We start from the raw sequence: 13,398 nt of genomic DNA, 5'->3' as shown, positions 1-13,398 counted from the left end.
GGGTATTGGATTTAACCGGTACATATGTCCTCTAGAAAGAGAATTATTAAAAAAAATTATAAATTAATGTAATTTGATGTAATACGTTAATTTTTTAAAAAAAATAAAAGAAAAATACTACAGTCATAATTAAAAATATTTTATAAAAATAAAGTTACAAATTGATATTACTTCATATGATATATTGGATCAAGTTTACATTATTAGTGTTGAAGCGGGGTTCCAACTTCAACCTGTGAATCGTACACGAGACGATTTTTGCCGCATACAGCTCGGTCGACCAAGCTAAGATTGCTTCTTCACTGGCTTCCAAAAATACGAAAATTACTATATCAAGTAACATAAATTCGAATGCGTAAATGAATTTTGTACTATCAATTTGATATAAATAAGCATATCTCGATATTGAAATAACACCTGATGCATAAGGAGATAAGAGGACAGAATAGATTTTGTGTAATAGATGAATATAATTATTGATTTAGACATGGGAAGATTGGGATCCAAAATTCCATTTATAGAAATATCAAAATTCCATAAACCCTTTTAATGAAGTCCCGGTTCAAAATTAACCAGTCAGTCAGCCAGTCTAACATATATACTAATCAAAATGCCCGGTCCAAGCCATCCGGTTCAACTATTGCTAATATTATATTTGTTTTATTTTCTTCTCAATCTCTTTATCTTTTCACCTTCTGTGTCTCTCTCTTCTCACTGTTTCCTCTTTGGTAAAGGAGCGAACGAGCCGCGCCACCGATTCGACCCGATACGCAAGAAAACAAGACCGGGATATTACCGGCACCGAATCGCCTCTTGCAAGCTTGGCTCTCATTATATTCGCAATGGACTCCCACTCTGTAAGTCTCCGAATCCCTGATCACCCATTCCATTCAGATTAACCTCCCACAATCGGAGCTCTATGTCTGACACATTTTCCTTTAGAAAACCTAAATTGATTAATCTTTTTCGAGCTTATTCATCCGATTAACGTTCTATTATTGAAACGCTAATGCTGTGTATGGTTATCTATTGCTTTTAGGGTTCTTCAAGTCTCGGAAATTTATTTTCTCCTGGTATTTGATTTCTGTGAGGAAATAGGGTTAGGGTTTTCCGTTTTAAAGCATTGCTGCGACGGCGATTGGATTTTTTCCTTGATTTTAGGCTTTGTGGGTTCGATTCGAGACGGGGAAGATAGGCGTGTGTAGAGGATAATGTGTATACTCTGTGTGATTCAGAAGTGGTCTCGCCGGGTTGCTACGATGCTGCCTTGGTTAGTTATTCCACTCATAGGACTTTGGGCTCTCTCCCAACTTTTGCCGCCTGCATTTCGGTTTGAGATTACATCTCCGAGGCTCGCCTGTGTGTTTGTGCTTTTGGTTACTCTCTTTTGGTATGAGATTTTGATGCCTCAGCTGTCAGCCTGGCGTGTTCGCAGGAATGCACAGCTCAGGGAGAGGAAGAGGTTTGAAGCGATAGAATTGCAGAAGCTTCGGAAAACCGCGACAAGGCGGTGCAGGAACTGCTTGACTCCGTATAGGGAACAGAATCCTGGTGGTGGTCGGTTTATGTGTTCATATTGCGGTCATATTTCGAAGCGGCCGGTTCTGGACTTCCCCTTACCGCCTGGTATGGGAAACAATGGGATTATTAAGGATTTAGTTGGAAAAGGTGGGAAGATATTTAATGGAAAGGCATGGTCCGAAAATGGATGGACGTGCGGTCAGGATTGGTTGGAGAATGGCAATTGGGTCAGTGGGTCTGTTTCAGCAAAGTCTAGTTATTGGATGAAGAATGGGAGTGGTATGTTTGGTGGAGATGAACATTGTTTGGCCGAGAAGTCTTACTCGGGAGTTGTTATTTTTGCATGCAAGCTGTTGACATCTTTTTTCTTCAGCATTAGGTGGCTTTGGAGAAAGATTTTTAGGATTAGTTCAAGCGAAGATAATTTGACTGAAGCTGAGCATCGGGCGATGTTGGCTAAGAAGGGCGAGAATGGGGCAAGCTTTCATGAAAGTAGAGGAGAGAAAGCACGCAGAAAAGCTGAAGAGAAGAGACAGGCTAGGTTAGAGAAGGAGCTTTTGGAGGAGGAAGAGCGAAAGCAGAGGGAGGAGGTCGCAAGACTAGTCGAGGAACGGAGGAGACTGAGGGATGAGAAAATGGAAGCTGAGAAAAAAACATCACCAGCTGTCAGGGAAAAGGATAGTAAGAAGGAAGCTGAAAAGAAGCGTCAGGAGAGAAGGAAAGAGAAGGACAAAGCGTCTAGTAAGAGCAATTCTGATGCAGAAGAGCTGGAAAAAAGAGCAGGTAAGGAAATTGAGCAAAAGCAAGAATTGGAAAAGAAGAATGAGATCGATCGCCGGGAACATCAAAAATCTGGGACTGAAGGCATAAGAGGCCAGAGTATCGAAACTGGACATGGGATGAAAAATATATCTGCAAACAGTGTTAGCCGGGGAAATTATGGAACTAGGTATCTGGATCGTATGAGGGGTACGATTTTTTCCCATTCTAGAGCATTTAGTGGCAATAGTCTTTTTGTAAAGGGTGCTAATATTCCTGCCACAATTACAAAGGAAAGCAGGCCTAACAGTTCAGTTGATCATATCCATCATTTTGCTAATAAGAGAGATTTATTTCCACACGAACATGTAGCTGGAAAACCATGTGCAAATGGAGATGACAAGAGCATCAATCGCGCTGTAAGTGTCATTGCATTCTACTTTAAACTATCATTGTTTTAGCATGTTCTCTGGATGCCTTGGAAATCAATTTTTTTTTTTTAAATCCCCTAGGATATAAGTAATTTTCTTCACTTTTGAAGTTGTCTTTCTGTATCATGCTAATTGCATGTGCTCTGTAGCTATCATAATTAGTTCTGTATATCTAAGCTTTTATTTCGAAAGTCAGCATTTGTTTTTATGGTATAATGTATATGTAAGCATAAACCCCTAGGGGTTGGCTCAAGTGGTAAAGACCTTGGACTTGGGGGTATGTTTCCCCTAGGTCTAAGGTTCAAATCCCATTGGGTGCAAACAATCTCTAAGGGCCATCAGACTAGGGGATTTTCCCCTTAAATTACCCGAGTTGCACTTGCCGAGGGCCTATGCACCCTTGGGATTAGTCGGGACGCTGTTCCTGGACACCCGGTGCCAATAAAAAAAAAATGTATATGTAAGCATATTACTGGTTTGTTTTCAATAACTATTAAGATTGCTCCTTTCGATTGTTTGATGATGAGGAAGCTTTAAGACTGTGCAAACACAATATGTCTTTTACCTGGTTAAACCCCGGACCCGTGTAATGCACCCCCCATCACACAGATCAAGTATATCATTGGCTTTTGACGATGGGATGTGGCCCGCAGAAATTATTTGCACCAAAGGATTTGAATCTTGGAACTAGAGGTAGCATACCACTAAGACCAAGGCTCTTACCACTTGAGTAAGCCCTACGGGTTTTGCTCCTTTTGATGGATTGAAATTAAGCTTGATCTTCTGAATTTGGACGTAAACTTTTAGTCTTGGCTTGCTTTTAGATTTGATACGTCTCGATTATTGGTAATGACTTCCATATACTTAATTGTTTATCCCCAACCTATTCTCCCAATAAAGAGAAAAAGAAAAGGTAGTCAGTTAACATCAAATGCTTAGGTTTATTGGGGATTATTGTGTTAAGCAGCGACTTGCTGTGGTTGAGTCCTGCTGGCATGCCAAACTTTGATAATCTCAAGTGTATCTTATTTATGTATTCAGTGGAAGAAATGCAGTTACACGGTTGAGCTTTTGACCTGCAGGTGCTCTCAGAACAACCTAGGACAACACCTAAGAAATCATGGCAACAATTATTTACTCGATCTTCATCTGCTCCTCCTTCAAATACAAATGTCATAAGCAGACCAAATACAAAGTTCCAAGCAGAAGTTCAAAGCTCACAGTTCAGCAGCCAAACAACATCGACACAATCATATGATAATCCTATTAACTTTGGGCTGCCATCACCATTTACACTGCCTACCTATTCAAATGTATCCACAAGCAGTGGTTTAGGTTTTTCACCAGCAATCGAATCCATCTTTCCTCGCATTGGAGAACCATCCCATGAATTTAAATATGAAGAGCCAGAGCTTTTTGAAGACCCATGTTATGTTCCTGATCCAGTATCCTTGCTTGGGCCTGTTTCGGAGTCACTTGATAATTTTCAATTGGACCTGGGCACTGGATTTGCAACAGACCTGGGATTGGAAAGGCCTCGTGCTTTAAAGAAAGTATCTGCTTCATCTGAAGTCAACAAGCCATCTCCAATCGAGTCTCCATTGTCACGAGAAAAGCATAATACTTCTAATTGGTTACAATGTACCCCTAGGGCCCAAGATAATTTACCTGTCACTGATGCTACTACAAATGAGACAGGAACATGGCAGATGTGGAATACCTCTCCTCTTGGTCAGGATGGTCTAGGTTTAGTTGGTGGGCCTGTGAGCTGGCTTTTACCCCCTGAATGGAGTAGAGCAAACAAGGAAGATTTAGTGCATCCATCTCAGAAAACTACTGCTTCACTGTTTGCAAATGATGACCATGTCCTTTCTGGCACTCATTCTCCTCAGAATGTTTTTCTTGGTAATGGGCAGAATGGTGGGCCATACAGCCCAGTTACTGGTTCAAGTGATCATGAACCCTGGTTACAGAAAGCTTTCTTTCCTCCGTTGGCAGGAAGTGAAAACCATTTTGCACTCAAGCCTCGAGAAGAATTTACACAAAATGAAATGATTTTTGGAAGTCCAAGCTCTGGAAGTAAACATCCATTAGACATGTCTCCTGCTAATTGTTGGTCCAAGTAAGTTTGCTACTTCTTTTATCCTTTTTGTACTAAAGTGCAAGCCCAAGATCTTGGTTGTGTATCTAGGTCATACATATTGTTGAAACATTAAGATCAATGATAGTAATATATTTTTATATTCCTCCAATCAAAAATACATTTTTATATTCCTTGTTAATTAGCTGTGAAGGTTTGGTATGTCCATGCCACACTAGTGATGTCTGCATGTTTTTACTGACTCGAGATATCTTTTTCTTAGGTGAGTAACTTGACACATCCTAATGTAATAATTTTTCCCAAAATAGTCGAAGATAGAAGGAAATATCATTTATATTTTTTCTGCATGTTATTCTTTAGGTGATGTTTACTCAAGCCTGGTGCCCCATCTTTTGGAAGATAGGCTACGAGTCATTTAGTTAGTCATAGTCTAGACTTTCTTAATTCCTGTCTCATATTTCTATATGGTCCTATGCGTATTCTATCAATATCAGAGAAATTGTGCCTGAAATTGAAATTGCTCTCAGCCTCTTACTTCTCTGTGTACTTGAGGACTTTTGTGCAGTCTTGACTTGAGTCCTAAACAGGCCTCCCTCCCCCTAATAGTCCTCAACTATGCGTGCATGTGTGCACACCCACCTAACTGAGAGCATCTTTCCCACTTCACCTGTTTCCCACAACACGTTTACTTAAAAAAATAATAGGCTCTCATGCATATTCTGCTCATTTTTAGTGAACTCCTTATCTATGAACATTAGTTAAAAATCCTTGGTGCTTCATACATAACAGTTAGGTTTGTACCTTTGACGTGATAGAGAAACCAATAGAGGCAGTGGTGGGATCCTGGGAAGGGGCACCAATAGAGGGAGAGGCGAGGGTTTTCAAAATGGAGTGGCGATAGCAGAGATGGAAGCAAGCAACTAGGGTTGTAAAATATATATATATATATATATTAAAAAATATGTAAAATCAGGGTTCTAAATTTTGTTTCGTTTCCCTAGTTAAGTACTTTTCATGTATACTTCTTGTATATTAGGGCTTTGCCTCCTTTTATGAATAAAACTTCTTGATTACCTAGAAAAAAAAAATTTGTTTCATGTCCGGCCAAAATGGCTGGAATTTGCTGTCAGTATGCTTTACCCTCATGTTTCGTTTCACTCTAAATTTCGGCCTGTTTCAGCCACTCCCGGCAGAATTTGCATTCTGGTCCAAAATGTTTTAGTGGTATTATCGTAATATTTTAAATCTAGATGGCATTTCTGTATTTTCTGATTGTGGATGGCATTTCTGTAATTTTAATCTAGATGGCATTTCTGTTATTTCTTAAATTTTTGTAATTTTAAATTTGTTCCCCATTTTCTCATTTTTGGTTTGCTTGCTTAGTTTTTTTTTTTTTTTTTTTTTTTTTAAATCTTTAATTTTTTTTTGTTGTGTTTTTTAACTTAAATTCGTGAATATAATATTTGTTAATCCCAGCTTTTAACACCAATGTCTCTATCTTTATGAGTTTTTATGGGTTTCAGCTATCTATAAAAAACTATAGATAATTTCAATACAGTACATCCATGCACATGGAATTGAAATATTCCATTAGTGCCTGAATTGAAATGGTCATCAAAATGAAATTCGAAATTTTGTATAAAATATGTTTGTTTGACCACTGGATACGGAAAAGAAAAAGAGAAATGATTTGTAAAAGCACCAAATAGACGAGTCCCGCACAAGCTTTTATAAAAAAAAAAAGTGGACCCCACCTTAAATATATATAAAAAAAATTATTTTTTATTACTGGGACCCACTTTTTACAAAAGATTTGCACGAGTCTTGTCTATTTGGGGTTTGTACCTAGCATTTACTCAAGTATGTTAGATTGAGACATGGTGTGAGCAACGTGGGATGGTAGGACCCCGACTTAAGATGGTATGGCTAACCTTATTTTTGACTTGTCTACTCAAAAGAAGAGTGGAATGACCAATGATAGGAAGTCTGGAGGTTGGTGGTGGTGGTGCTCGAGTTATCAACGAAGTAACTCTGAGGGCTAGTTTGGACACTGACTGTATTCTCAGATATTTTCCCAAACATCATTCAAACATAAAACACTTTTTAATTTTTTCATCTAATCATTACCGAAACACAAAACCTAATACAACTTTTCAAAACTTTCAAACAAAACACAAAAAAACAATACCACTTCTTCAAATTTCAAGACAAAAATAATATTAAAAATTAATATTCAAACAATTTTTTAACTTTATAATATTTTTATTCAACTTTTTCTCTCTCCTTTCCCAAAACTCAATAAAATATCTTAACTTAAACCATTTCAATACTATTCACAAACCATTTTACTACTATTCACATATATTCTTAGATATTTTTAGTGTTCAAACGAGCGCTGAATCTCTGGAGCAAAACGAGTATCATGCAACTCTATGGAATGACCACTCTTGAGATTAACAGCCTTACCCCTAAGACCCTCGTGCGAGCTTTGAGGTTCATTTTATACCCCTAAGACAGTTTTTCCTATAAGGGCATTTTTTTACAATCAGGCCAATAAATTAATCAGCCAAAGCATGGTCTGATTTCCTGAGACTTGATATGAATACCTTTCTATATTATTCAAAGCTCTGGCCAAGTGGTTCCTCAACAAAGTTATTGAGTTCTTCGAATGTAGATCTTTTTTAATCAATTATTAAGATGAAAGTAATTAGTTTATAGATATTTAAAAGAAGTACAATTACATGATTGTCTCAACATTGTGTCTGGTTATTCATTTTACGAGGCAATGCATGTGTAATACCAAAAAGGCTTAAAATGAGATTAATAGGTAACATCAATTCGCAAATGCTACTTATCCCTTAAAAAAAAAAAAAAAAAAAAAAAAGAAAAAAAAACAATTCACAAATGCTAATGTAATACCCCAGATTTAGCATGAGATCTCACATTATTTGGGAGGAAGTTCTTGTGATTTATAATGGTTCCACTGGGCTGAAACTATAACATTGACGAGTTCCTTTAGATTTTATAGGCTCATGTGAATTGGACTTTCCTTGGGTCGTCATAAATGGTATTGGCACAAATCCCAAGTAGAAGTATGGGACTTGAGTCATGCAGTCTGCACAACGAAATGGCTTGACGAGGAGGCTGTTTGGGATTTAAGGAGGGAAAGATTTTAATATTCAGATTTAGTATTAGAGGTTAATGAATGAGGATCCACATTGCTTGGGAGGGAACAGTTTTTGCGAAATATTGTGATTTTAATGGACTTCATTTGCAGCATTGACTAATTCTTTTGAAAAATTCCTCTTAAATTTCTGGCGTCCTTGTCAGGGCACGTCATGAAGTACTCCAGTATCACATGGCTGGCCTTACTAGGTGACTCTTATACCATGTGTAGTGATCTAGAGAAAGTGCTTGCCATATCTGCTATAGCCGCTAAAAGATTAGTGAACTTGAAGCATCCCAAAAATCATTTATAAATGCGGGACTTAGTACTGATGACTGTCTTTATAAATTACCCACTCTGTATGGATTATTTATATTCTCAACGTTAGAGTGGAGTTTTACAGCTAATAAATATATATAACATGGAGAATTTTTGTGATAAGAGGCATATTCTTAAATAATTCAAGCTGTATTGCCCTGGAGAATTTTAAGTTGGTGTTTTTAGTTTGATGTGGAACGATTTCTGTGGATGTTGTTGTCTTGCCCATTTTGATTGATAGTGCACGAACCTCAGTAAGAAGAGCATGTTGTTGTCTTGACTGCTCATGATTGATAGTGCACGAACCTCATTATGGGATAGATCCTCTGTGCATGGTTCAGTTTTGTTAATGGTTATTTCTGATATATACACTTCTTAATGATGATACATGATTGTCATTTTTTAAATCAAATTATCAACAGTAATCTAATATTTGTTTTCCTGTTTCTTTTAGCAGAAAGGAATGGAGTGTGCAGGGTTCAGGGGAAGGTGGTGGTAAGTCATCCGTTGCAAGGCCCCCAATTGGGGATCTATATCCCACCCAAGATGTACAATCACTTTGGTGATTTGATTGAAAACAGGGACAGAATATGAGGGACTTAAAATACACCTGTTCTCTAGACGCAAAATAGCCTCTTTTGGAGGAGAGTTGAGAATAGTGGATGCAATGTATCTTCCTTCTCTTCTTCTTTACAAGGGAGATTGATGTTTACTTACCTTAGCATGAGAGGAATACACGTGGCATGCATGCATTTATGCGGCGAGTAACATCTAAGATTTAAAGAAAAAAAAAATCATTTCCTGATTTCCGACTAATTTAGTTCCATTTTTATGCTTTTTGTTTTTGGGGGGTGGAGGGTGTCTGTCTCCGGAATTGGTTTCTTTTTGGATGGATATCGAATAATAATAGAAAAAATTTATTCATCATCTCAACTTTCATCATCTTCCTATCATCTCATGATGTGGTATTAAATGATAGGTTCACAAGTGAAATGTAATAAATAATTTTCAATCACTTAACGCCACATCATAGGATGATGGAAGTTGAGATGATGAGTATCATTACTCATAATAATATACTAAGATGGGGGGTACTGCTGTGCGTAATCTAGTTAAAATGTTAAGTATTATCTAGGTTAGGTCTTTGCCAATCAGTTCATGGAGACCCCCTCAATGGACAAGTATTCTAATTTAGAGGAAATGTGGTAAATAAGCATAGTCGTTTATACTTTATACGGCTGCAATTTGTGGGCTGTCACCTATTCTTCTTCTCTAAAGAATTCTTAGATTCCAATTCGATGGGAAAAGCGTTCTAAAGAACTCAGGTCCCAGCAGTCAGTCAATTTGGAGACGAGTTCTAATCGTTTGATTGGGAATGATTGTGAACAAAAGAGATAAAATCGTTAACTTTCTTTTATCCATCGTGTTTTCCATTAATTGCATATATTTAAAGCGCAACTCACAAGTTAACGAATCTGTTTGGTAATATTACCATCACACCTCTTTTATTACCGTTTTATTATTGAGTTTTTTTTTTTTTTCTTTTGCTATTTGAATCTGAACTAAGAACATGACTTTTTTGTATAATCTTGAAGAGAATAAATCTAATCAACCATCGTAATCATGTAAGTTAATTTTATAAAAATTAACATTTTTTTACTAAATAAATTTAATCATGTTACTTATCATCCCATGGAAGAATTATTAAATAAGAATTGATGAAAACGTGTGACTGTTAAAAATAAAAACAACAAAAGCTAAAAAAGTGAAAAATCCGACCTGCCGGATTCGAACCAGCGACCTAAGGATGTCTGTCTAATTTTCAACAACTACAGTCCTCCGCTCTACCAACTGAGCTAAGGTCGGATACACGATGCGTTATCAATTAAAATATTTTAACTTATTGTATATACGAAATGAAGTCACCTACAGTTATGTGCTTGGTTGTTGTGAACTTTTATTCCGTCATGATTTTAAGGCCATTCGGTAGCAATGAGCTGTACTAACCCATGGATTCAACTTCAAGAACGGCTTTATGTGGTTTCCATCAGATATGTATAACAAAAAGGAAAGTGATTGGGTTATTATCCTCCAACTATTTATATACTACTTTTTTTGTATTTGATTTTTTTTAATTTTTTATTTTACTTAATAGTTAAGAAAGTGACTATTAGTAAGATTATATATATTTTTTTATTTTTTCTTAATTATTAAGGATGTTAAAAAAATACTTAAAAGAAAATGATAAAAAAAATAAAAACACTATAAGTAATAAATGAATAGTAAAAGAGTAACCCTATCACTACTCTACAAAAATGCCTTCCAATGAAACATTGAGGCTGTTTTTTTCCGTACAGTATTTCACGTATTTAAGTTAGAGAAAAGAGCTCCCAATTTCGTTAGAATGGGGTTTTGGCCTGACTAGAAAGAAGTGAGGGTTTTCAGAATTTCCCAGAATCAGACAGATTTTTAACTGTGGTTGAACATGGGAAATTAATTTAAGTATTCCCGTTGTCAGCTAGATAAGTTTCCAAGCTCGATGACAGTTTGGAGATCACATCTATTTCAATTGTACGTTATTAATTTGGAATTATCCAATCTTCAGTCAAAAAATTTTTTTTTTAATCGAAATGGGCAAAAACTAATTCATTTACCCCAACCTGCTTCAAGACCTTGTCTTTGATGCCGCTCTGCTACCATAGCAGTTGGTGTGTGTGTGTGTGTGTGTGTATATATATATATATATATGTAGGTGGATCGAGGTGCTATATGAAACAAACTAAACAAAATATATAAATCTCGTTTCCAGTAGTTATTTGCTTTATTTACAATGACAAGCCTCGAAATAAGTATAGACACAAATCACAGTTAATCCCTTAGAAACAGCAAACTTCTACGAATCTGGAGGTAAGACAACCTGCGGCAGAAGAACATGCGGAATTTGTTGGTCTTGTTGCCCCACTTCTTGCTGCTGCTGCTCCCCTTGCCAGGTCCAAACAATGTCCTTGAGAGCTGGTCTTATGTTCTGCTTCAACATCTTTTGGTACTCCAGTGTATCTCCACCCGACTTCTTCAACTCCACCATATGGTAAAGTGGGGTGATCTCAAATATCTCAGTGTCAATGCCCAGCACCCCTTTCCTGCCTTCCTTGGACCCCTCCATTTTCAACAACCCTCCGTCTTTCTTTTTCACTTTCAGCTTCAGTCGCTTGCAAATGTCTTCCAGCTTCGAGATTATAGTCGAGGCAGCTTTATTGGATGTAAATCGCAGTTCTTTCTTCTGGTCAGTGTCCTCAAATAAACCAGACAAATCGAAGCCAGCAGAAAATGAGATGATATCAAAAGCGTTTAAGCTAGAAGGCTTTGCCAATTCTTGCTTTGATTCTGTGATGGAACTGCTATTCGCATTAGGTCCAAAAACTGCATCAGCATCCAGAGGGGCAGGTTCTTTCACTTCTGAATGAATAACTCGGGACTTGGGGACTAACCCCCTTCGGAACCATGAATTATCCATTATCTTGGCAATGGATATCCTGGTATTTGGGTTTGGATCCAAGATCCTTGACAACAACCTGCGAACTTCGGGACCAAACCAATTAGGAAATTTAAATTCACTCTTACCAATCTTCTTATACATCTCCATCAGATTTGAATCTTGGAATGGGAGATAACCAGCCAACAGAACATATAAAACCACCCCACATGACCAAATATCAGCTTTGGGTCCATCATAGCCTTTTCTGTTAATCACTTCTGGAGCAACATATGCAGGGGTCCCACAGGTTGTATGGAGCAACCCATCTTGACGCTTAGATTCAGAAAGGGCACTCAATCCAAAATCTGAAACCTTCAGATTCCCGTTCTCATCCAGCAGTAGGTTTTCTGGCTTCAAATCACGATGGAACACACCTCGACTATGGCAGTAATCAACAGCACTGATCAACTGTTGAAAATATCTTCTAGCAACATCCTCCTTCAGCTTTCCTTTGGCTACCTTGCTGAACAACTCACCACCCTTTGCATACTCCATGACAAAGTAAATCTTGGCTTTGCTAGCCATTACCTCATAAAGCTCCACCACGTTTGGATGTCTAACCAATCTCATGACAGAAATTTCCCTCTTAATCTGATCAATCATCCCAACCTTCAAGATTTTCTCTTTATCAATCACCTTAATGGCCACACTCATGCCAGTTTTAAGGTTCCTTGCATGGTAAACCTTGGCAAAGGTACCTTGGCCCAATTGTCTCCCTAATTCGTACCGTTGCATCAATATACTTGCTTTGTTTTCCATAACAAAATATACTAACTTTTACTGGCTAGTGCAATATCTTTGATATATATAGTTATATTGTACGAGGAAAGAACCAATCTTATCAACATAAAAGCTCAACCATCTTCACTGACATCATATTTTGAAATGTTGTGTTCTGTTAAATTTCTATCTGCATAGAGAATTTGAGCACGGAAGCCTAATGGGGTGCAAATCAAACACCCGATGTCATCAAATATAAACAAGGGCAGACCAAACGGAGCAACAACCTCATCACCTTCAAAGAAGGAATTGTCAGCTTTCAAGCACATCTTTCAGCATTCCCAGGTTTTGTGATAACCCCGAGACTACTGATCAAAAGAGATCGAGAAGACTGTACGTTAAATCTCTGGCATAGAAAGTCGAGAAGTAGTTTCAGTTCAAATGGCAAATACAGCTAGAACATGTCAACCAGAAGTAAAAAAACACAACGAATGATCGAAGAAAGAAAATGCACAGAATTTATTAAAGGAAAATTGCACATGTAATACGAGCAACTCATCTACTTCGTAAAATACTCAATCCCTTCTATGATAAGGAAAAGAAATCAGAATTTTGAAGATCTAATCGATATGACAGATTCCCAGAAACAGCAAAATATGGAAGCAATAGATCATAAAAACGTATTTGATATCTCACCTGCAAAAGGGTGAACTTGAAAATGGAAAGCTATCCGAGCAGAGAGAGAGAGAGAGAGAGAGAGAGAGCGGAATATTTGTACTTCTTATTACTTTGCTTATGCCTTATGCTACTCCGAGACCGAGCCGAAACGTGTCAATTGGTTATTCAT

At 37.4% G+C, this 13,398-nt stretch overlaps 2 protein-coding genes and 1 non-coding gene across 7 annotated transcripts; 1 reads left to right on the top strand and 2 right to left on the bottom strand.

Moving 5' to 3' along the window:
• Nucleotides 1–680: 680 nt before the first annotated feature.
• Nucleotides 681–8,989, top strand: LOC121264699 (stress response protein nst1-like). 3 transcript variants are annotated; one of them, XM_041167989.1, is made up of 4 exons: nt 681–857; nt 1,099–2,699; nt 3,794–4,833; nt 8,751–8,989. In XM_041167989.1, the coding sequence occupies exons 2-4, from the start codon at nt 1,212–1,214 to the stop codon at nt 8,860–8,862; spliced, it is 2,640 nt and encodes an 879-aa protein (XP_041023923.1). In that variant the 5' UTR covers nt 681–857; nt 1,099–1,211; the 3' UTR covers nt 8,863–8,989. The 3 variants fall into 3 exon arrangements, with proteins under 3 accessions (XP_041023923.1, XP_041023924.1, XP_041023922.1); XM_041167990.1 differs by having other exon boundaries at nt 1,040–2,699; nt 8,754–8,989; XM_041167988.1 differs by having other exon boundaries at nt 1,040–2,699.
• A 1,080-nt stretch (nt 8,990–10,069) lies between these two features.
• On the bottom strand, nt 10,070–10,162 carry TRNAY-GUA. Its single transcript has 2 exons — nt 10,126–10,162; nt 10,070–10,105 (listed from the first exon to the last, which is right to left on the bottom strand). It is a non-coding gene; the product is annotated as a tRNA-Tyr (tRNA).
• A 904-nt stretch (nt 10,163–11,066) lies between these two features.
• LOC121265309 (CBL-interacting protein kinase 2-like) lies at nt 11,067–13,331 on the bottom strand. 3 transcript variants are annotated; one of them, XM_041168883.1, is made up of 2 exons: nt 13,248–13,331; nt 11,067–12,919 (listed from the first exon to the last, which is right to left on the bottom strand). In XM_041168883.1, exon 2 carries the CDS (start codon nt 12,588–12,590, stop codon nt 11,190–11,192), a length of 1,401 nt encoding a protein of 466 aa, XP_041024817.1. In that variant the 5' UTR covers nt 12,591–12,919; nt 13,248–13,331; the 3' UTR covers nt 11,067–11,189. The 3 variants fall into 3 exon arrangements, with proteins under 3 accessions (XP_041024817.1, XP_041024818.1, XP_041024819.1); XM_041168884.1 differs by having other exon boundaries at nt 11,067–13,005; nt 13,248–13,328; XM_041168885.1 differs by having other exon boundaries at nt 11,067–12,957; nt 13,248–13,328.
• Nucleotides 13,332–13,398: the final 67 nt, after the last annotated feature.

Source organism: Juglans microcarpa x Juglans regia, chromosome 5D (assembly GCF_004785595.1).
Source record: "Juglans microcarpa x Juglans regia isolate MS1-56 chromosome 5D, Jm3101_v1.0, whole genome shotgun sequence".
In the NCBI taxonomy this organism is placed as follows: Eukaryota; Viridiplantae; Streptophyta; class Magnoliopsida; order Fagales; family Juglandaceae; genus Juglans; species Juglans microcarpa x Juglans regia.
The sequence above is the reverse complement of the archived record's forward strand: the minus strand, read 5'-3'. Positions and strand labels throughout refer to the sequence as shown.